The sequence below is a fragment of the Buceros rhinoceros genome, unplaced genomic scaffold (assembly GCF_000710305.1).
Source record: "Buceros rhinoceros silvestris isolate BGI_N320 unplaced genomic scaffold, ASM71030v1 scaffold26436, whole genome shotgun sequence".
Lineage (NCBI taxonomy): Eukaryota > Metazoa > Chordata > Aves > Bucerotiformes > Bucerotidae > Buceros > Buceros rhinoceros.
In genome coordinates this window covers 27,578-51,082 of record NW_010418575.1, presented here as the reverse complement: position 1 = coordinate 51,082, position 23,505 = coordinate 27,578, and the positions used below count along the sequence as shown (strand labels likewise).

General features: G+C 42.3%; 1 protein-coding gene across 1 annotated transcript in view; it reads left to right on the top strand.

The window, feature by feature from the left end:
- CHD7 (chromodomain helicase DNA binding protein 7) overlaps positions 1-23,505 on the top strand; it is a gene marked incomplete at its 5' end in the record, with an annotated part of 44,803 nt that overhangs the window by 13,642 nt on the left and 7,656 nt on the right. The window contains 19 exons of the mRNA XM_010138602.1: positions 2,724-2,900; positions 4,285-4,428; positions 5,914-6,169; positions 10,759-10,969; positions 11,491-11,686; positions 11,886-12,053; positions 12,735-12,914; positions 13,173-13,283; positions 13,367-13,572; positions 14,517-14,716; positions 15,304-15,463; positions 18,556-18,645; positions 19,222-19,325; positions 20,710-20,839; positions 21,105-21,177; positions 21,393-21,447; positions 22,148-22,376; positions 22,505-22,713; positions 22,854-23,503. Of these exons, the coding sequence (XP_010136904.1) occupies positions 2,724-2,900; positions 4,285-4,428; positions 5,914-6,169; positions 10,759-10,969; positions 11,491-11,686; positions 11,886-12,053; positions 12,735-12,914; positions 13,173-13,283; positions 13,367-13,572; positions 14,517-14,716; positions 15,304-15,463; positions 18,556-18,645; positions 19,222-19,325; positions 20,710-20,839; positions 21,105-21,177; positions 21,393-21,447; positions 22,148-22,376; positions 22,505-22,713; positions 22,854-23,503 (3,549 nt within the window). The remainder of the gene's footprint in view (positions 1-2,723; positions 2,901-4,284; positions 4,429-5,913; positions 6,170-10,758; positions 10,970-11,490; positions 11,687-11,885; positions 12,054-12,734; positions 12,915-13,172; positions 13,284-13,366; positions 13,573-14,516; positions 14,717-15,303; positions 15,464-18,555; positions 18,646-19,221; positions 19,326-20,709; positions 20,840-21,104; positions 21,178-21,392; positions 21,448-22,147; positions 22,377-22,504; positions 22,714-22,853; positions 23,504-23,505) is intronic.

Below are 23,505 nucleotides of genomic sequence, written 5' to 3'. Positions count from 1 at the left end.
AAGAGCGTTGGAAAGACAGAGTCCTTAGCGCAAAGCTCTGAGGGGGTGGTTGCGAGACAAAAAATGCGCTTTTACAGGGAAAGAACTGACTTCAAAACTCAGTTTTGAGGTGTTTTGAAGGTGATGACTGTGGCACAACCTGACATGCCATTAGGGCAAACAGAAATAGAACCACGTACTTAAATATGGTAGAAAAGCACGTAGCTTATAGTAGTTTTAAGCTACATCTGTAGCCTAGTTGGCCTAGTAAATAACCATTTTCTCAGCAATTTGTCGAAGAAACTTTCAGATCAAAATCAAACAGATTGTTGTTAAAGAAGGTTGATTTGAGTAACAGTAGCTGTGCAGTGGTCTAAGGACTTGCATTCCTTACGGTGATAATCTTACCTAGGTGTATAATACACAGACGAACTGGAACTGATTTGTACTTTTTCTGGCTTTAAAATTATTTCTTACCATAGATAGATGCTTTGCATCAGATTGAAAAATTTGGGTTTGTACAAATACTGTTTCTACTGACGTGTTTCCTGTGTTAAAAATCTTGACTGTTATTTACGTGGTCTGTGTTCGTCCCCTTCGGATGCAGCAGTTGCGTAGCATGAAACCTGAAGGAACATCACCAGGAAAATCCCACTTACTGTGCTGATTCTTGATGTAATTTTGGCAATATTGTTTCGTTGATCTAAAGACAACTACTAGGATCTAAAGCGAGATGCTGCAGAAAGTTTTGATCCTCCTGTTGACATGTCCTTAACTCGCCTCTTGTCAAATGACTCCCATGGTCATCTCCCCGTAGCGAGGAATGACGAAGCACTCGTGGCACAGAAAAGGAATCGTTTTCTGCTGGCTTTGCTCCCTGAGCTGGCTTAAGGGGAGAATCAGGCAATTGCTGTGGCTGGGGAGGATCGCCTACCCTGTCTGCAGTGGTGTGATTTTCAGAGTCAGCGCTGGTTACCAGAGTCAAGTTGTGAAAACCTAGTGAGCAGTTGATAACAAAACACACTTCTGCAGTGTTGAGACCTCAACACTGAGGACACTGTGTTACCAGAGACATTCCTCTAAAACCCCTTCCTGCTCGTGAGGGTCACGCGGGGACCTGCCTGTTTGGGTGTTCTTGAGCAATACCACTGAAAGGTCCTTCTGAGGGCCTTCCCTGGTTGGAATATCAAACAAACCAGTTGGTTTTCTGTCGGATTGTACCTCTGTGGTAAGGTGAGGAAAACTCTGCATGCCAAATAAAAGGAATGACTGAGTCCTGCGAAAGAGTTGACTTGTTTGTGAGGGACATTTGCTTTGGAGTATAACGAGGACTAAAAAGAGAAACCGTCTGGCTCACATACGGAATCAGAACACGTTGTGCTTGGTTGATTTTGACTCAGAATAATGCTGTTGATGTTCAGGACTTTTTCTGGCTTACAACCCGGCTCTTATGTTTATGTCTAATTGTTGTACCTGTGGCTGCCTCTTGGTTCTGCTTCCCCTGGATGTGCTGCTGGATGTAGTGATCATTTTGGAAGAGCACTGCTTGCTGTGCAGTCACGAGGGTGCTCGTGGAGGTGTTTTCCACTACTTGGAAAGAATCTCCTGGGCTCCGTTCTTGTATTTTGACAGCTCTGTCTGCCTCATGAAAAGGTTACAGCATTTCAATTTGCTGGCTTTCAAACTTGCCCACTTTGTGTATCTTCATCTGCTGGCTGTTAGGTAACAGTTCTCTTTCTCCCTATGAAGATAAATGTTTCTAGACTATGCGGCAAGAAAGCGCCTTTGAGCAGGTCGTTACTGCCTCTGAAACACGCCCGGTGTGCATAGGCAGATTGAATGCCGCGTTCAGGCTATCGTGTTACCAATCATTTTACTGAGGAGGTAACCAGCGCTGATCCCCACAGCTGGGAGAGGATTATATGCAGGTCGCTTATAAAAGGATTCAGACTTGCACATGTCTGAAGGAAGAAATGTTCACCTTACTGTAAAATAAATAGCTGTTTCTTTTGAAATATGCTCAATACACAACCCACGACATTTTTGCAGCAGTCTTAGCATCAGCCTTGAAAATAAGACCCTCAGCTAACCAAAGGAATAGTGAATGTGGTGCCGGATGTCAATAAATGGTCCTGTCGAACTTTCCTTAACACAAATTTGCAAACACATCAAGGGAATGTATGCAGGGATGTACATTCTCCATTAAAAAGAGTTCAGAGATTTGCTTCTTCTCAAAGCTCTGTACTAGAACTGTCGGTATTTTGGATACTCAGTGTCTGCCAGGAAAAATTTACTGTTTATTGGGAGCAAAGTATTCTAGTAGTCATTAAAATGAAGCCTTAATGTACTGCTGGCTTATTCGGAGTGTTTGGGAGGACCATCATGTAGCTTTGATGTAAAAGCAAAAGTGAAAATTCTCTTGACAAAAAGGCTGGAAACCTTATTTGAATGTTGCAGCAATACATTAGTACTTCAAGGCCTTAGTATAATCCACAGGAATTACGGCCGAAATACTTGTATAACGTCTTTGTAATGAATACGCCGCGGTTCTGAAGGCATTTTGACAGGATTAAAAATACGAAGGCAGTCGTAAACTTACACACCCGCGTTGGCAATAATGACTTTGTTTACTTCATATACCTTGTGCTGTTCTGTGTTTTTAAAGAAGGAATTTCGAAGATTAAACAAAGGTACTTCCTTTCCTTGCTAGGGAGTTTACTTTAACTTTTGCTGTTCCTTTTTAGGGTCGTGTGATAAAGGGGTCCTACAAGTTCCACGCCATTATCACAACTTTTGAAATGATCTTGACTGACTGCCCGGAGCTGCGTAACATTCCATGGCGTTGCGTGGTCATTGATGAGGCCCACAGGCTGAAAAACCGGAACTGTAAGCTGTTGGAAGGACTCAAGATGATGGACCTGGTCAGTCTGTGCATCTCTTACATTTGCGTCGCCTGTAGTTTTGTTACTCCTGGTTTATGGCTTCATCAGAAAGTAGAAGAAAGCATTTTCTTCTCAAGTAAAAGCATCAAGCGCTGAGAGGAATAAGGAAGTGCAGCTGAGAGAGTCATACCCTGAGTTCTGGAGCGCTGATGGTTCCTGAGTCACTTCATTGATTTAGACCAAGAGTTACGTGGATTCTCTTAAGAGACTCAAGATAAACCAGTTCTTCCCTTTCTCTCTTTTCGTGTGACTTACTCGTAGTCACTTTTTCACGTAATCTTTTATTTAAAGGTGTAGTGTGGTCAGGTGGCCAAATACGGGGGTGAGAATTAAACTGCTCTGCATTAATGTCAGCTCTAACGTTAATTCGTTGTGTGGCTGTAGGAGCTTTTTTCAGCGGGATTAAGGAAGGGAAAAGTGAGTTGGTTGCTGATGCTTAGAGAAATATGTATTACATCATGTGCAGACAATATGTGTACTATGCACACAGAAAAAAATAAGATGATGCTTTTGGGAAGACATTTACCATTTAAAAGACAAAGTTCTTTCATTTTGAAGATTCTTCAGAAATGTGAGAGGAATGCAGTCATGCAAAGTTAATACCTGGAATTCCAAAGCTCCTGTTTCTGATATGAGTAAAAAGGCATAAACAAGAGCTTGCGCAAGCACTGGTGACCTGTAGGTCACTTTTAGTTTCCTCTTCCCTGTTTAACAATACTTTATGTGAAGGAGTCTCGAGGCTCAGTGACTGAAAGTTTGTAGAAATGCTGTATGCGGTTTATTCTCTGTATTATGTTTGCTCTTGGAGGAGAGCTGAGCTTCTAGGCGTGGCTGTAGGTGGAGATATGGGACTTCTCACTTTGGGGACTTCTCGTTCTACTACTACATCCATGTTTGACAATTGAGCTAGTTGCTGAGCTTCTTGGCACTCCTCCTCTATAGCCCTGTGCAGCTTTTCCTCTTGTCCCTGGCCTGGAGAGGTTCCTTTCTGAGATCTGTTAGAGGTGTGGTAAACCGACGGGATTAGACTGGAAGTGATGGGATGAGTTCAGCTGTTGTTTTGCCATTCACAGTTAATTATGTTTGGGACAGGGCTGGGGACATGGTGGGACAGTAAAATCTCTCCTTCTGTCTGGAGGACTTGTAAAGGTGCTTTAAGTAGTGAAGTATTTTTCTGGGCCATCGTTGAAGGAAGGCGAGAATACCAGGTAGGAATGTCTTGCAAAGAGCTGTCTGTAAGTGGTTGGGGCAGGAAGTAAAGATGAGAGGTAGATACAGGGCAAAAAAAGAGAGAGTTTTGCATTTTTCTCCAGTGAAGATGAATTCGGATGGATCCCTAGACAACTGATTCTTACCCTTTCAGGAACATAAAGTGCTGCTTACTGGAACCCCTTTGCAAAATACAGTAGAAGAGCTATTTAGCTTGCTTCACTTCTTGGAACCAGGTCGCTTCCCATCAGAAACCACATTCATGCAAGAATTTGGGGATCTAAAAACTGAAGAACAGGTAAAATTCTCCTGCATGCTCACTTTTCCATTTAGATATTGTGAATTTAACTGTTTTATTGTAGCTGAACTTCATTACTTGGTTTTACACCTAATACCTGTTTGTTTTTTGGGAGGCCTCAGTAGTTTAATCCCTGGGTTTTTTATTTGTTTTCATTTTGTTACCTTTTCTTGATTTTGATCAAAAGTTAATTTGACTTACCACTGGGGTTTTTATCCTTTGTCCATTGGCCATGCAGAAACGAAGTTTCCTCTTGTTAAAATGGGGGTGAGGCGTCTTGTAACGGTAACTTGCAGAATTCCTTGTTCACATTAAGAGAATTAACTTGTCAGCTGAGATTCTCGCTTGAGCATCGGTGTCAGAGCGAGGGGACTGTCCTCTGGAACTTCTGCGGAGTTACTGTCTGAGGGCTGTATCAATGACTCCTGCGCAAACAGGAGCCTATCTGAAACCTCGTTTAGCAAGAGGCAACCAAATGGAGGGAGGTTTTGGGTTTTTTTTTGACTGACTCAGAAACCGATTGCTCAAGCTATCCAGTAAAAGAAACGGTAAATGAGATGTCCCAACTCTCAACGTAGCTTTGGTCTCAAAATGTCAGCAGAGCAGAACTGGAAATTTTTGAAGCCATGCGTGGAAATGCCACTAAAATAATGTTATCAGCCACGAGCAGAGTTGGAGGCTGGGCCAGCAAGTTTTGGCAGAAGTGCCTTCTCTGCAGACACACCTTCAGATGCTGGGGAATTGGATTTGTCTTTCAAGCGATGGGAGAGATTCATCTGTTAATGACTTGGGTTTTCTCCCCCGTTCCTTGCAATCCTATTCCATGTGGGTTTTTTAATTGTTCTTTCCTCCATACTAATTTATCTTTTTTTCTCCTGAAGTTTATTTTCTCCTTTATTACTGAGGGAGTGATGTGAATTCAGGAGAAAGTGTCTTTTGTTCACGTTTCTGCTGTGCAGCTCTGCGTCAGGAGAGGATGAGCAATTTCAGGGTGAATTACCAGTTCTTCCACGCTGAGGTGGTTTGTACTTTGCGAGACAATCTAAATGCCAGTCTTTTTCTCCATGGAATACGTTTGAGCTTTTTCTGTAGGGACTTTACAAAAATTTGACAAAACTTAGCCTCTGCGTCAGGAGAGGATGAGCAATTTCAGGGTGAATTACCAGTTCTTCCACGCTGAGGTGGTTTGTACTTTGCGAGACAATCTAAATGCCAGTCTTTTTCTCCATGGAATACGTTTGAGCTTTTTCTGTAGGGACTTTACAAAAATTTTACAAAACTTTGTTTTTTTCTTTTTTTTTTCTTTTTTTTTTTGTTTGAGGAAAATGGACTTCTCTTCCCTCCTCTCCCATCTAGGATATGTCTTGGAGCATAACCTGCAAAACCTGGAGACACCAAAAATTATCAGTGTCTAAAAAATAAACAGAAATTGAGAAATAAATATGTGAAACCTTGCTGGTTATTTATTCAATGTCTATCTCGTAGGTGCAAAAACTCCAAGCTATTTTGAAGCCGATGATGCTGAGACGTCTCAAAGAGGATGTAGAAAAGAACCTGGCCCCCAAAGAGGAAACCATCATTGAAGTTGAGCTGACAAACATTCAGAAGAAATACTATCGTGCTATTCTGGAAAAGAATTTTACATTTCTTTCCAAGGGTGGAGGTCAGGCAAACGTACCTAATCTCTTAAACACTATGATGGAACTACGAAAATGCTGCAATCATCCGTACCTTATCAATGGTAGGCCTCCTGCTTTTCTCCTCATTCAAAAACGGGCCGTAAGGAATTTTGTTAACTTATTAATTATATTCCAGTGTGGTTTGTTATTATTTATTCATTTATTTTAAGTAGAAAAGTGAGATGGGCTTTTAGGTTCTCTTAGATACAGAGATCTGCTAGCCAGGACAGTGTTGCTTTTGGTTTTTTCCATCTAACCCTGAAGACATTGGTAGTATCCAGTTTTCCTTTCTGCTATTTCTGGCAAAGAAGACTTCAGTTACTGTGCAGGAGGTTGGATGTTGGCGTAAATACAGCAATTTTTTCTTCAGAGTTGCAGTTAGTTGCTGCTTATTTTCTTGCCATAGAACATTATGAGAGATTAACTTAAAATTTCTGAATAAAAGTTGTGGGGTAAGAAATGATGCTTTTATGGTCACATCTTGTCTGTTCATTTTCCTAATTTATCTAGTCAGGAAAAGATTTGTATCAATGTCATCATGGACTTTAATGACTAATACTGTTCCTCGGTGCGATGCTGTGGGTTTAGATCAGCATTGTCTGTGGCAAGTACTGTGGAATCATAGAATATCTCAGGTTAGAAGGGACCCATAAGGATCATCGAGTCCAGCTCCCTGCTCCTCACAGGACTACCTCACACTAAACCATACAACTAAGAGTGTTCTCCAGGCACTCCTTGAGCTCTGACAGCCGTGGTGCCATGACCACTTTCCTGGGGACCATGGTCCAGTGACTGACCGTGTCTGCTGAAGTATGCTGAGCTTGTAGGTGTCGGTTGACGGGCTTGTGTTCTGGTAGTTTCTTGTTTCCCAGCTCCTCTTCCTTACTGTGTGTGATTTATGCTGTGGTTGGTTTAATGCTGGTGATAAGCTTCATGATGAAAGGTTGTTTTGTTCAAGAGCTGTATGTGATTGCAGTTGGGGTTTTTTGTTGTATGGTTTCCATATTGCAGTGCTTTGGGTTTTTTTCTTGACATTTTTTGTTTAAATAGGGGGGAAAATGCTTAACCGATTCACAAAATGACTTGTAATTGTGTTTCATGAGCAAGCAATTATTGCAAAGATGTGATATAGGGTTACTCCAAAGTGGCTCAACCCAGCCATGCTGGTGGGCTGCTCAGTTTCTAAACAGATGAGCATGCAGCGAAGTAGCTTTGTGGTTCTGGTGTAGGGCTGTCTTTAAGTTAACCCATTACATAAATGACTTCACCAGAAAAGAGTTCAGGGTGTTCAGGTTACGAGCTTCTGAGCTTTATGCTTTTTAGCATTTCTTGGTTTTCATCTAGTTTTGACCTTGCCACTACTTTTCCTTGTTTCATGTTTCCTAAAAAAAAACTGAGCTTTATGCTTTTTAGCATTTCTTGGTTTTCATCTAGTTTTGACCTTGCCACTACTTTTCCTTGTTTCATGTTTCCTAAAAAAAAAAAAAAACAAAAAAAAAAAACCAAAAAAAAAACCACCTGAGTATTTTGCTGCTACTTTGTTTTGCCAAACAGAGTGCACGAGTGGTGCTTGCAGTGTTGTTGCAGCAGTGAGTTTTTTCCTCACAAGTATCATTTAGCGTTGCTGGAGACTGCTGAAGTCCAGGTAGCTATACAGAAAATTTCAAGTGTTCTTCTGATGACTGTATCTTAACCCTCATAAGGGGAGGCAGGTTTGTCTCTTGAACACTTTTGTCTTTACAACATCTTTGTTGGAACGTTTGGACTTGCTTGGTGTCATGCAGCAATGTGGCAGAGGTGGGTCAGGCCTTGAGATTTGAGGGGAAAAATAACAAAATCCTGACAATTATCATTGTGGAGATGGAACTAAACAAATACGTTCTTTGTAGTTCTCGGAGAAAAAATGCTGTTACATCCTGTAGTCGTCTGAGCCTGAGGATGGATTTTGTTGATCAGTAATGAACATCTTTGTAGTTAGAGTGGTGGCACAAGTTCCTTGTAGCTCTACCAAGCAGTTGTGCAGTGCTCGTACATAACAAGTGCGTAGAGGTCAGTGTAGGGGAGCTAGTCATTGCAGTAGCAGGTTCTCAAGACTTTACTGCTTTTATAAGAGGGTGTCTGAATCCTTCTCATTTGCTTCTGAGTTTACAGGGAGCAAGCAGTGCTGTATGTGCATTTGAATATCCGGGTAGGACACTGCATGGTTTCTTTTGCATAAAAGTTGCAAGTCTTCTAGGTAGTCGTCAGCTCAGATCCATGGACGCTTATGTGATGGAAGTGTTGCGGTAGGAGTTGAACGTGCTCTGGTTTTTTGGTTTGTTTCGTCATGGGTAGATCTGTTATGTGGAGGGGAGAATGGTGGTCTGCTGAAACCACCTTTGAGTAGACTTCTAGAGGGAGTTGCTTCATCTTGTGTATCCTCCCACCAACTTGGCTGAGGCATTGCCTGTCATTTTTCTTAGAGCTGGACTCCATGTTTTCTCCATAGCAACTGTCCTCAAGGATTTGTACGTCATTCCTCTTTCTCTGCCTCTGAGAGCCAGGAGTGGGGAGCTCCTCTGTACTTACACATCCTACATGTACTGGACACTTGAGAGGTTTCTTCCTCTGTGCCTCATGCCTTTTTAAGCCCTGGAATCCATTCCTGATTAGGAGTGGAAGTAGGGCTTTCCCTGATGGACCAAGCACACATTCAAATACCTTCCTTTCATCCCCTGCTAAAAATCACTAGGATAGGAACCGACAAGTACTCCAATAAGTAACTTTTGGGTAACAGTCTACTCAGTGCACATCCCTTAAGTGTAATTGAAGTAGAAATGAAGAGACCAGGGCGGTCTTTTGCGCGGTTTAGCCAGGATAGGGTTATTGGAAGAGCAGATTTTTGGACGTCATGCTCTGTAGTGGAAACGGATCTTGCTGAGACCTGTTCGCTAGACCAGTTTGTGGGTTTGTTGTGGTGTGCTTGGCTTAGGTCGTTTGCTTCTGCAGATGCTGTGTTTGCATAGTGGTTTACTGCATAGTAGTGAAACTTGAATTTGGATGTCCCACTTGAGTAAGAGAGAAATGGTGTAACCAAGAAAATCTCTGAAGTTGCTATGTGAGAACTACCTGACAGCCTACTAGATCCTGAAATTGCCTAAGCTCAGTTCAGAATCTGAGATGTACAGCCCAAAACTCTGCCCTTCTGACAAGATGGGAAGCGATACAATTGAAAGCCACTTGGAGTGTCTGACTGTACTATTGTACATGGCTTTATTTGTCTGATGTGCAACCCATGAGGATCAGTAATGCCTGGATCAGGGAATCCAGATAAGGAAGATTCACGGATGTAAAACCTCCTTCAAGTGTGTTCACACCTTGAGTCTGGGATCGAGTCATGTAAAAGGCTGGTGGTGCAAGTGTGGTGGGTGATAGGAAGCTGCCGGGCAGCCTGGGCAGTATCTAGTTAAGACACCACATTGCAGTGGGAACGGAACCAGCGATCACACAGGGAGGGTGCATTTGCCTGATCGGTTACAGGCATCTACTTAGAACTGGGGTACGAGAGATGCTCAGCAGAAGCCTGGCAGTGAGCTGCTCTTCCTCACCCCCCCCCAGCCCTACCACCTTGCTGTGTGTTACTCGAAAGCAGCATTGAAGCTGAATGTTGTGCAAACCAGAAATACTTTATAAAATGCATCTTATTTCAACAAACAAACAAAGGGAAAAACAAAACAAACAGGGGGACTGAAAAAGACAGCTCCACAGAAGGGTTTATTTGGATGTGAAATAAGCTTACAGTGAAGATTCCTAACCTTTTCCTCAGCCAAGAACAGTAATCTGGTAATTCTTGGAATAGTCCGCTGTTTGCAGAAGTGGTATAAAAAATGGAATAACAGCGTAGGAGAGGTTGAGGAGAAAACTTGAACTCGGTCTGTAGTCATCAGGTAATGAGCAGCATGAGGAAATAGTTGCTGTTCCACATATCATTCGTAGGCAAAGGGAGTGGCAAGAACTTCTGATTAATTCTGGAAGGAATATATGCATTGGATAGCTTCAGCAAACTGAACAGAAATACATCCAGTGAGAAGAAGAAAGCTAAACAGGAGATCAAATAATAATTCCACAGCTGCTTATTCCCCTTCTTCCCCCCACCCCCGGATTAGTTTTGTCATTGTTTGGATTTTGATTCTCTAATAGTAATGGAAGGAGCAGGTCCAGGTCAGGCTCGTGTTTAAGCCTGGTTTTGGAGGTGCAGATATCAAATGTGATTTGTATGCCTTGTATTTTCCTGTGGAAATGAGATTTTTGTTTCATGTTTCATTTTAAAAAGTACAGCAAATCCATTTGGTTGTTGTATGGTTTTCTTTTTCATCTTTTTTCTTAATTTTTCATTAATTTCCATGCATCAAATCGTTGTGTGAATTTATTTAGGAAAGGGTTTACTCCCATTTAAAAAAAAGAAAAATGAATGAAGGCTCAAGGTTACTTTTTATTTATGCTGTATTCGTGTATATGTTTGCTTTAAATTTAAGCTTAATATTTTTTCTAAATGTTTATTTGTGTAACGCTTAAAACATTCCTGCAGTTTCTATAGGGGATTGAAGGGGAGCTTGTTGTTTATTAATGAAGCCCTTTGCAGCGCTCATGTATTGCTGTCCAATCTTTGCAGGTGCTGAAGAGAAAATTTTGGAAGAGTTTAAAGAAACACACAATGCCGACTCTCCAGATTTTCAGCTCCAGGCAATGATCCAGGCTGCTGGCAAGCTCGTACTGATTGACAAGCTGCTGCCAAAACTGAAGGCTGGTGGCCACAGGGTGCTTATCTTTTCCCAGATGGTGCGTTGCCTGGACATACTGGAAGACTACCTCATTCAGAGACGGTGAGAGCAACAATATCATACAATTCGACATCAACTGTGCTTTCCGCAGCGGCCACGGGGTTTGACCTGGGTGTAGTCCGTAGCGAAAAGGGATGGAATTCTGACACGCTGCAGCATTTTCTGTAGCGACCTGGCTAAAGCAAAAAGCAGCCCTGTATGTTGCAAGGACTGAGGGTTTTCTGCCGGGTCCGGGTGAATACGAAGCGACCTCACGTGAAGAGCTTTAAACCTCTTCGTTTACTACTCGGTTACACGTTTTGGTAGCTCTAGAGATTTTTAGCTTAAGTTTATTTCATTCCTTAGAGTGAATTCCTTACCAAAAAGCACAAAGCAGAAGACAGCGTAGTATGTCTTCCACTGATGAAACTAGTGGATACAGGAATAGTCACTCGGTTTGTTGTCGTTCTTTTGAGCCTATATAGCATATTTCCCTTTCTTTTTTTTTTTTTTTATTTGCACATTCTTACAAAGAAACACTCCCGTTGCAGTGAAGTCCTCCTTATAATGCACCTTTATTTCAGGTACCCATATGAACGAATCGATGGCCGAGTAAGAGGCAACTTGCGCCAGGCAGCTATTGACAGGTTTTCAAGGCCTGATTCTGATAGGTTTGTTTTCCTGCTGTGTACAAGGGCAGGAGGTTTGGGCATTAATCTTACTGCTGCTGATACCTGCATCATTTTTGATTCAGACTGGAACCCCCAAAATGACCTCCAGGTAATGTTACAAGAGAAGATTTTATTGAAAATGCTTCTTTGCCTTTTTGCTGTGAAATTTTCTTCACCTACAAGCGAAATTATCCATTGTCTTTCTCTGAAAAGCGTAATTATTTATATTAAAAGCAATAACATTTGAAGTAAGTTCTCTGTCTTGAAATTTTTTTTCTTCTTATTGTCACCCATCTTTGTTTCCTCAGGCTCAAGCACGGTGTCACAGAATAGGACAGAGCAAGTCAGTGAAAATTTACAGGTTGATAACAAGGAATTCTTACGAAAGGGAAATGTTTGACAAAGCGAGCTTGAAGCTCGGCCTCGATAAGGCTGTGCTACAGTCTATGAGCGGAAGAGAAAATGCTACAAATGGGGTGAGGATTAATATGTTAAGGAGCATGGCCAACAAATGCTGTGAATGTGTAACACTTCTCTTGTTGTTTGCCTTTTAGTCCGTTTAGTTTAGCTGGAAGTCCGGCGTGTATTTTAATTGTAAAGTAGGGTTAGTGGGTAAAGTAGGGTTAATTAAGGGCAAGGCTACCTGAACTGGTCCAGCCTGTCTAATGGCTCATTCATTACCAAAAGGGGGCAGGTGGAGTCGTGTTGTTCCCTCCATCCGCCCCCATTCTCACCATTTCTTCCTTTACCTTGCGTTGCTCCTGGCATCGCTTTCTGGAGGAGTTCTCGTCAGCGTTTTTCTGCTGTGGCCTTTTTGCCTCGGACTTTTTTTTTGCTTTAGCTCCTTGCTGGGTTAGTGAGTTAAATCTGCTCCCTGGAGGAGTTTAGCAGTCATCAGAGCTAAAGGAGAGGGATTCAGTGGCAATGAATTATTAAAGTGTCTAAACCACTCATATATCTTCACCCTAAGAACTTTGTTGTTCCTAGTCTTCTCTTAAAGGTGATGTCAGCATGAGTGTCTAATTGACCGACAACACATTATCTTAGAGTTTCAGTTCTTAAAATGCTAAATAAGGGGACAGTTGGTCTGATGGCACTGTCAGATGTGCACAATGGCAGATGTGAAAAACCCCAAACCCTCCTCCTGCATCTTACAGGTGCAACAGCTTTCTAAGAAAGAAATAGAAGATCTTCTTCGAAAGGGGGCGTACGGTGCTCTGATGGATGAGGAAGATGAAGGCTCTAAGTTTTGCGAAGAGGATATTGATCAGATTCTCTTAAGGCGAACACACACAATTACTATTGAATCCGAAGGAAAAGGCTCAACATTTGCCAAGGTGTGCGTTCAGAAAACGAATGAAATGTGACCGGGCTAGGTGGAAGTAGTATTAAATTACCTTCTCTCTCAGTTTAGTTTTTCAGTGTATTTGTCTCAGATGTTTTCCTCACAAACGCTGGGATATCGGTGTTTCCAGGCTTACCCTGTTTTGAAACTACTGCTTTATAGCGCCTGAGTATTGTATGTACCAGTGAAAAGAGATACTCTTTGTAGCACGCGGTTAAGAAACCAACACGTGTGTTTTCACATTTACTAGGCTAGTTTTGTTGCATCTGGGAACAGGACAGACATTTCCTTGGATGACCCTAATTTCTGGCAGAAGTGGGCCAAGAAAGCTGAGCTGGATATTGATGCTCTAAATGGAAGGGTAAGAGCTTTATGATAGATCCTAGTACAGTTAAACAGGAGATTTTTTTCCCCCTCCTAAATTTGTTTTCACTTTGATTTTAGAATAACCTGGTTATTGATACCCCAAGAGTAAGAAAGCAAACCAGACTCTACAGTGCAGTCAAAGAGGATGAGCTGATGGAGTTCTCGGACCTGGAAAGTGATTCTGAAGAAAAGCCTAGCACAAAGCCCCGCAGGCCCCAGGACAAGTCACAGGGTTACGCAAGAAGCGAATGTTTCAGGGTGGAGAAGAACTTGTTGGTTTACGGGTAAGGATACACAGATTAAATGTACAGATGGTGGCTAAAGAACTGGAAGTACAGAAAAGCTATGTGGTAAATAACTCGTCCTTCTCTTGGACAGGCTCACAGAACCTCTTGCTGTGTAACCTTTGCCTCATTACGCTGTACATGTGCCAGCAAGATTTTAAGTTGCCTTATATGTGTTATTGAGCTTAAAGTATCCGAGTGTCTCCCACATGGCTGTGAGCTCGCTGGGAAGACACATAGTTTTGTGGTGATGGAATATTTGTGTATGGTCTCTCGCAGTGTAAAGAGCTCCTGAGCAATTGAGGTTTAATCTCTCTTTTTTAAGTGTTGTGGAGAATAACGAAGTGTATGTGTAAAGAATAACGTGGTTGTTAAATCAACAGTACGTCTAGAGGTTTTCAACATAGGTTCTGGTATTTTGGCGCCACTTAAATTCAGCTGTTTGATACTTCATGTTTTTCCCCATTGGATTTACCAGTTTGAATTTCATCTCTCTCCAAGCAAGTAGCTGTCTTTGGCCACTGGCACGGTGGGCTTCAGAGTGTGACTGTCTTTGTTTTAGGATGTTGCATACAACATTCGCTAATAATGGGTTTCAGGATCAAAATCAGAATGATCCCCCAGATCCCATGATTGTAGGAACTGCTTGAATTCCCTATTTGGAGCTTACTGGGATCACGCGAGTTAAACATATGTCCTTTATTTATTCGGAGTGTAGTTCAGTTGTAGCTTTACGAGCAGTGAACTTACTGCCTGTTCTGTAAAATAAACATTCTTAACTCCTTGGTGCTGGAGGTTGGATTCCCTGACGTAACCTGCAAACGCGAAATGCATTAGTGCTGACGCAGGAGGTCCCCTCTTGCTTGGTACCAGGAGTTAAATTGAAAGTCGCAAATTAAAATACCAGTGCCCTGGCTCTTATATTGAATGTATTTTTCTTGTAGCTGGGGTCGGTGGACTGACATCCTCTCACACGGGCGCTATAAACGTCAGCTAACAGAACAAGATGTGGAAACCATCTGCCGGACTATCCTGGTATATTGTCTTAATCATTACAAAGGGGATGAAAATATCAAAAGTTTCATCTGGGATCTGATCACTCCAACTGCAGATGGGCAAACTCGAGCTCTGGTTAATCATTCCGGTATGTCTCCCACGATCAAATAATGATGCTAGTAAATAAGGAAGAATTGCTTCAGCCGTGATATGTATTTAGTTTAAACTACAGCCATTCTGACATGTTGTAGGATCTTGTCAGGTTTTATGAGTAAGGTGGGCTTTGACTTGGTCCGTACTTAAAGGGGAAGTCTCCCTCAGGCACTCTGCGGAATGCAGCGCTCTTTTCCCTCACTCGGTTGTGACCCAGTATTCCAGCACCATTTTCAAGTGGCACCGACTGCTGGAGTTAATCTCTTCCAAATTGCCATAAATCAGAGCGCTTGTTTCATTATGGCCATTCAGATTCCTGAGAGTTCTTACAAGAAATATTTATATAACACCATTTTCTGGCTAGCGCTCTGAATTTCTGAAATCTTCACACCTAAATTTACATGAAAGTTTCGGTTAATTTTGTTGGCAATTTCCTGCGCTGAATTACGTTGCTGTTCATGTGGTGCCCACGAAGGGATTAACATAGCAGTGAAACTTAGCGTTAAAGGTACGGTTGTAATGCAGTCTGGAGGGAGAGCTTTGCTATTCACATTGTCTAAGAAGTATTGGGGTTTCGTGTAGGTCTGTCTGCGCCAGTGCCCAGAGGGAGGAAAGGCAAGAAAGTAAAAGCCCAGAGTTCTCAGCCAATGCTGCAGGATGCCGATTGGCTCACGACCTGTAATCCAGATGTGTTGTTTCAAGAGGACAGCTATAGGAAACATCTCAAACATCACTGTAATAAGTAAGTATTGATAAATATTTCAGTTAGAGGGGCTTAGTTTTCTTTTTGCTACATGCTCTTGAAAAGCCCACAACTTCTTTTGGGTGTTTTTGATAGAACCCAGGGTTGATTAATAGGATGTAAAGGCCATTATTACTTTTTAATTTGGGGATAATCATCTTAGCAGGTATCTGGATACTTCTGTAAGCTCTTCATGACCGATCAGCGCTTAAAACACGGTTCTGAAGAAAATTGTTGTCTACTTACTAAATAAGGGTGGAATCAGCTGAGGTTATTGTTTTTACCATATAAAGGAAAGATTATATGCCCACACTGCGTCTCTTTCTCTGGACGATTGGTTATCTTTAAACAAAAGCTGTTTGTTTCTTACCCTTCTTGTGGGGTCTCTCAGGCTGATGTCCTTAAAGTTCTGTTCCTTAGGTGTTAAGCTCAAATACCCTTAGTTCCCAGAATTGCCTGTGGTAGTCCACCTGTGTGGGGGTGTATTTCTTCTCTTCGTTCTTTCTCTCTCTTCCTCTCACTCTCCACACTGTACACAGGATTTCTTCTTACCTCCTTTGTTTGAGATGAATTTTCTTACCTGAATCAATGGCCTGATTCGATTTTTTTGAAATTCTAAACTTGTCACTAAACTGAAAACCTTTGGGGATAATTTTATGTTGATTTGGATGGGATGTTTATTGTTGCATTCTTTTGGGGCTGGGGGGAGGTTGTTTGCTGTTTGGGGTTAGGGGGTTGGTTTGGCTTTTTGAAATTTATACTCCTCATTGTATTTGTACCACAGCGATGTAATGCAGTGCTACTGAAAGGTCACCATGACTTTTGTGTTTTTAATATACATTGTGTCTTACTGGTTATTGGAAAGAAATTACTGATTTGAAAAGGACCTGTGGCCTGTTAATAGCAGGGTGATGTGAAGGAGGAGAAGCGGTTAAGGGGTTCATTAGCTTGTTTCCAGATGCAAACCAAGCTCGATCCTCAGCTGAGAAAACGGATACACACAGAATTATGTTAGCAAGTGCTCATCCAAATAAACTGCTTGCTGCTTTTTTCTGAACTGTTGCTCAGATCCGTTATTACAGTTCACTTGCTCTTAAAGTAATTACATTCTTTCCTGTAACATTGTTTTAATCTCCCAGGTAGCATGTCCTCGTTACTTGTTCTATCAGTTTGCAGATCAGACTTCAATTCAATTTTAAAATATTGCTTCTGTTATTATACAGTAGAACAATTGCAGGGGTCGGGAAAATTGGTAACTGTGCAAGAATGTTGCTATCTTTTTCCTTCACTTCCCAGATCCACCAGGACTAAGCGAATTGTAGAATGTTTAGCCCAGGTAAAATCAGACAGAGGTGGAAGCCAGTTGATGATCTGAGCAATTTCCTTCAAAAGGTGGCAGCAGCAACTGGCTCTATAGGAGGTGGTGTCCTGTCCTTGGGTAACACGTATGCTGGTTTAACGCGTAGGACTCCTGAAAGGTGCAAAGAGCCTCTGTTTTGTGGTTGATTTTTTTTTTTTTTTTTTCCGCTCCCCTTTTTTTGCGTAGAATGTTTAGCCCAGGTAAAATCAGACAGAGGTGGAAGCCAGTTGATGATCTGAGCAATTTCCTTCAAAAGGTGGCAGCAGCAACTGGCTCTATAGGAGGTGGTGTCCTGTCCTTGGGTAACACGTATGCTGGTTTAACGCGTAGGACTCCTGAAAGGTGCAAAGAGCCTCTGTTTTGTGGTTGATTTTTTTTTTTTTTTTTTTCCTGCTCCTCTTCTTTGGCTTGATGTAACAGCTGTTATTCTTAATACTGCCACCATAGAGACTCTCCACATCTTATTTACACAGCCACACAGGGAGCAGGGACACCTTACTGGTCCCAGTTATCATGCATACGAAAAGAAGCATGTCTGACGTGTTTTGAATTGCAGACTTGACCTTCATTCAAATCCCTGCTCTTCTGAGGTTTGCTCAAATAACATGTGTAAAACCGGGTCTTGCTCCGGTTGCATCAGATCTCTGACGAGGAGCTCTCAAAACTGGTGGTGGTCTAAATTTTTCATGCAAGTGGGTGATCAGGTTACTGCCTCCCTGCTCAGCCTTGCTGTTCCAGGAGCGGCAGCAATTCAACAGTTGCCGTGATGGATTTGGGTACAGTGAGAGGGCAGGCTGAGCAATCTTCACCTTAGCTGGTACTGATTTTACTTCAGGAACTCAGCAGCAGGGGGTGCCCGGAATTGGGTAAACACAGGGCAGCAGGAGTATTTTCAGGTAGATACTTTGTTCTGCGGAGATGACCTCTTTTCAAGAGTCTCCTTGAAAAGGCAGTCTGCCGTTCTCCCTCCTTCCAGCTTCACGTGTGACCACACCACCTGACAGCGCTTCCAAAGCCGACTGTAGTGTCGCAGTGATGGGGAAAAATAAACACGGGCAGTGGCGGTTTTGTCCCTTCCTTGTAGCGGTTGGGTTGTGCACAGGTAAAATTAAAGAGCAGTTTGAGCTATAAAGAGTAAAAATAGTTAATATCTCCGAAGGGAAATGGGGTATTATTTTATTCCCCCCATTCTCGGAAGCAAAAAGTTGTATAATCTGAAAAACCTGACATTCCATATTGAGGGTTTATTGTAAGGTAGTAAAACCAGATTTTATATCTCGTTTATTCCTACAACTTCTGATGTGCTTCCAAAAATGGTATTAAGGCAGCAGCTGAGGAAATTTTATGAGATAATGAAGCAGAACAGTTACTGAAAGCCATCTGCTCAGTTGTTTACAAACTTGCTTCAATACTTCAGAGGCAGTGGTAGAGTACGTGTCTAAACTTCACAAGCTGCACTAGGTAGAACTAAATGAAATGCGCCGGGGCCGGGCTGCGCCGGGTCCCTCTCTGTGCAGTGTACGCGGTTGCCAGGCAGGCCTGTTGGAAGCCAGCAGAAAGCACCACACAGAGGTGATTATGTGCCACCATCTGTCACGCTTCAAGCCTACCATACAGCATGGCTAATCAGCCTTGGCAGGATGATGGATGAACAGCAGCAGCTGCCAAAAGCCACTGTTGGCAAACAGTCCTGAAGTTAAGAACTTTTTCCCCCCTCTGCCTTCCTCTCCAGGGTCCTGCTGCGTGTCCGCATGCTCTACTATCTACGACAAGAAGTTATAGGGGACCAAGCAGACAAGATCTTAGAGGGTGCTGACTCAAGGTTAGTGCGAGTGCAGGTTTATTTTTTGCTTTATAATGCTGCCTTTTCTAAAGTACACATGCTGCAATAACGCAGCGCTTAAAGGGTGTCACACGTGAGCTCTTAAAGGTCTGTCCTCCGGCAGCCTTGTTGTTAAGGGCTACGGGTAATTTTCTTGGGGGAGGGAACGATGTGGGGAATGACAGAAATGGATTTTCAGTTCCGCTGATACTGAAGGATTATTCTATCTCAATTTAAAAATATTTTTGTAAAATCTACTAAGACCTTAAATGAATTATATTTGTATAACCATTGTCGTTCCACTCCCAAAATAGCCTAAGGTTGGGGGTTTTTTGTTGGGGTGGTTTTGGGGTTTTTTTCCTTCTGTTTTGGTTTTTTGTTGTTGTTGTTGTTTTGTTTTCTTTTTTAACCCTCGTAATGGTTTTTCCAGGTATTTCAACTTGTGTTGGGTTTTGATTTTCTATCCCCTCAATTCATAGTTACAAAAGACTGTGAACCACTTATTTTGTTTTAATTTTTTAAAAACATCTTTAGCTAGTAATACCTTTGAGAATGTACATAACACTGTCTTCACAGTGAAGTAGATATATGGATACCTGAGCCATTCCATGCCGAAGTTCCTGCAGACTGGTGGGATAAAGAGGCGGATAAATCCCTTTTAATTGGAGTATTCAAACACGGTAAGTGATGTCTCACTCTGAACAAAACTGGGTTGTAAAGCTTTCTGTGTGTAGGACTGTTCAGTCATAATATTAACAAGTATTGTTCCAAAGAACTGTTGGCTTGTATCTGCCTTTTTTTTTTTCTTGCCTGCATTAAAAACCTAATATGAGCTGTAAATATCAGATGCTGTTTTTGAATGTTTGCAGAACATTTGAGAGGAAAACATTACTTTCTTGGCTGTAAATAAAACAAAACCATATTTGTTTAAATAATAGCCAAATAGTAAGATAGATCTCCATAAACTTTGCTTCCAGCACTGCTTCACTTGCTAACTCTGCCAACCAGTGTCAAAGTGGACGGTGGGCTTAACCTCTGCTATTAATCTGTACAAGTGCCTCCTGGGCTTTGTTCCAAGCAATATTTCACAAATGTCAGTGTTGAGAACTCCCGGCTCCCTTGAGTGGGATGCAGCCTTGTTAACTTTGAAAGGCTGGGGATGCAGAGCTGGCATGATATATACAGTGAGCGATTCCTGATTATAATCCCAATTCTCTGGAGGTCGCAGAGGTATTCTCAGCAGCCCAGCCTGACTAAAGGGGAGAATGATGGCTTATAAAACCTTTCATGATTACAGTTTGGCTTGAGGCTCTACAGCAGTTAGGAGCAGTGTGTTGTAGTACAAATCCTAATTGAATTGTGCTGTTCTGCCTATGTACAGCAGCTCTGTTTTGTGGGCTCAGCTGAGGCTAGTCTAGTCTAAAAATCATTTTCCTGCAGTGCACTGTTGGGATCTGCCATTTTCCATCTAGTCAACTTGGGCAGTAAAAAAGCAAACAGCAGTTTGAAAACCATAGAGGGAACAGTGTCATCTTACTGACATGCATCATCCTAAACCTAATAAGACAGGTTCGTTGGCCTTACGTATAACCCATGTATACAGCATTTTTGCAGCGTGCATGGAGGGTTCCAGCAGGGCTGGAGCTATAGAAAATGTGTGTGCATGCGTGTGCGTGGTTCCATCCGCATCTGCACGTTTCCAGGAGGGAGCGGTGAATGTGGAGAACTGCTGCCAGAGTCATATAGGAAACTTAAAAGGAAGTTTTTAATGAGTTAGAAGATTTTGACTTTGCCTTATCGAGACATTGACTTGAATGCTTTCTTCATTATCTGCTGTTTGTTACCGTTACTGATGTGAAAATGTTTCTGCGCTGATGGAATTTACCAGTATAAAAAATCGTGTTTACATTAATGGAAGGGCTGTTTCCAGCACAGTGACAGCACCTTTGTTTTATTTCAAAGCATAGAAATTAATCCAGAAAATTGCACGTCTACTACCTAAACCTTTTCTGTTCACAGTTGGTCGTAGCCGTTAAAACGCTGTGTCTCGCACTCTGCACGCAGGTTACGAGAAGTACAATTCTATGAGAGCGGATCCGGCGCTGTGCTTTCTGGAACGGGTCGGCATGCCTGACGCAAAGGCCATAGCTGCTGAGCAGAGAGGGACAGACATGTTAGCAGATGGCGGTGATGGGTAAGGAGGGCATGCAAAAATCAATAAACTTTATCAGCGTCGTATATATTGGCATGAGTTCATATGTCGTATTTTGCTTACGTCTCTCCTGAGCATCTGAAGCGATTGTATGATGTAAAAAGTACATAGAATTGTTGACACAGTTGAGCACGAAATATAAATGTGTAACTTGGTACGCCATACTCGTGGCTTTTGTCCAGAACGCCAGCCCCCTCTCAAAACCCCAGTGTATTTCATGAAAATGCTTCTTCTAATTACTTCCTAGTGGTGAATTTGACAGAGAGGATGAAGATCCAGAATATAAACCAACCAGAACTCCTTTCAAGGATGAAATTGATGTAAGAACTTGCAACTTTCTGTAATTACAAATATATAATTAAACTGATTCTCCATGTTTACCTTAACGTGCAGCTCTTAAGTTTGAGAGTTACTAGATAAACCCACCTTACAAAGACTGTTCACTGCTGTGTTTGAGAGATGACATGTTTTTCGCCTGAAATGGTAACATATGGTCAAACTTGAGAACTAAAATAACTTCTGTCTTCTCCCCAAGGAATTTGCAAACTCACCTCCGGAAGACAAAGAGGAGTCCATAGAAATACACCCAAGTAAGACTAAAGCAAATTAAAAAGGGAAAAATGGCCCATTTAGCCAAAGGTGGACTGGGAGGGGATAGGTGGTGGTTGAGGAAAACACCCCGGTAAACTTCTGCTGCTGAATCTCCTCGTGTTTCACATCTTTCAAAACAATTATTTACTGCCTTTGAATAATGCACGTTCTGACTTTCTGGGTTTCTAATTACATCAGAAATTGTGGTGATAAAGACCGGATGTTTCATAATGCAGCCGCCAGTGTTTTTGCCGAGATAATCTTGGAAGTTATTAGATACGTTGTTTCCTCAGAACGGAGGAAAATTGCCAAGTTTAAGTGAGAATAATAAAGTGGAAAATCATGAGCGTAGGTGTTTCCTCAGAGGCAGAATGATCTTCTTAGTCATATATTTAAAGCTGCATTGCATTAACTTAAAGGCAGTGTTCCTGTAATATGTTTGCATTTGTAACGTTGAATAATAACACTTGATGGTATCTCTAAAGACTTCGCAAGCATTGCTGCGTTCGCAGAGCGGGATGGCTTGATTCTCCTTTTTGTATCCCACCAATGCAGTTACCCTGTTTCCAATTTGTTATGCACCAGCATTAATGAGGCGTGCGTTCTTATCTGATGGAACAGGAATCCGGTTCTAGCCATAGAAGCTTGGAAATGTTTAGTGGTGGTTTTGCAGTGCACAAATACTTCTCTCTTCTCTAGACAAGCACGGTGAAAGCAATGCCGAGCTAGGCCAACTCTACTGGCCCAACACTTCAACCCTGACTACCCGTCTGCGTCGCCTCATTACTGCCTATCAGCGCAGCTATAAAAGGCAACAAATGAGGCAAGAGGCACTAATGAAGACTGACCGCAGGAGACGTCGGCCTCGGGAAGAAGTGAGGGCACTAGAGGCAGAAAGGGAAGCTATAATAACTGAAAAGCGACAGAAGTGAGTTTCTCGGGGATATCTTTCTGTACTTTTGAAAGACTAAACTAAGGGGGTTTCGGGGCATCCAAACAATGTTTGGGCTCTCATTTATTCAGTGGCCTCACTTCTCTCACTTGTTCCTTGACTAGATGGACAAGAAGAGAAGAAGCTGATTTTTATCGCGTGGTGTCTACGTTTGGAATTATTTTCGATCCCATAAAACACCAGTTTGACTGGAATCAATTCAGAGCATTTGCCAGGCTTGATAAAAAGTCCGATGAAAGCTTGGAAAAGTATTTCAGTGGTTTTGTGAACATGTGTAGACGAGTGTGCCGCATGCCAGTCAAACCGGATGATGGTAAGTTTTAACTGACGGTAGGAATCAACGCAACTCTTAGGAGGCAGTGGGGCTCTTGAAGGGTCATGCCCCAGCGTAATGGTTTTGAAGTGGGTGTACCTTTAACTGCTGCTAAATAACACAAATCGGTGTCGTTGCAGAACCGCCAGATCTTTCCACCATGATCGAGCCCATCACAGAAGAGCGTGCTTCTAGAACTTTATATCGCATAGAACTGCTGCGGAAAATCCGTGAACAGGTTCTCCATCACCCGCAGCTGGGCGAGAGGCTAAAACTTTGCCAGCCAAGCTTGGACCTGCCCGAATGGTGGGAGTGCGGTAAACACGACAAAGACTTACTGATTGGTGCTGCTAAACATGGAGTCAGTAGGACAGATTATCACATTCTGAATGATCCCGAACTCTCTTTTCTTGATGCTCACAAGAACTTTGCTCAGAACAGAGGGGCGGGTAATGCAAATCCTGTCTCTTCTGTAAACCCTCTGGGTGCTGGCTGCAGTCAAACACCACCTATTGTCCCATCCACACCAGTACAAGAAGAAAAGACTACAGAACAAACGGAGCCGAAAGTTGAAGGGTCTGAAAATCCAGCAGCCAAAGAGAAGTCTGATATCAAAGAGGAGATGGATACTGCAGAGAAGGACACTAAACCAGACTGTGATGCCGAGGCTGAGCCTGGATCTGTTAAATGTGAATTGAAAGACATAGAAATGAGTACAGATGTAGACCCAAAATCTATTTCTGAGAAAGGTTCGGAAGAAGACGAAGAGGAGAAACTGGATGATGATGATAA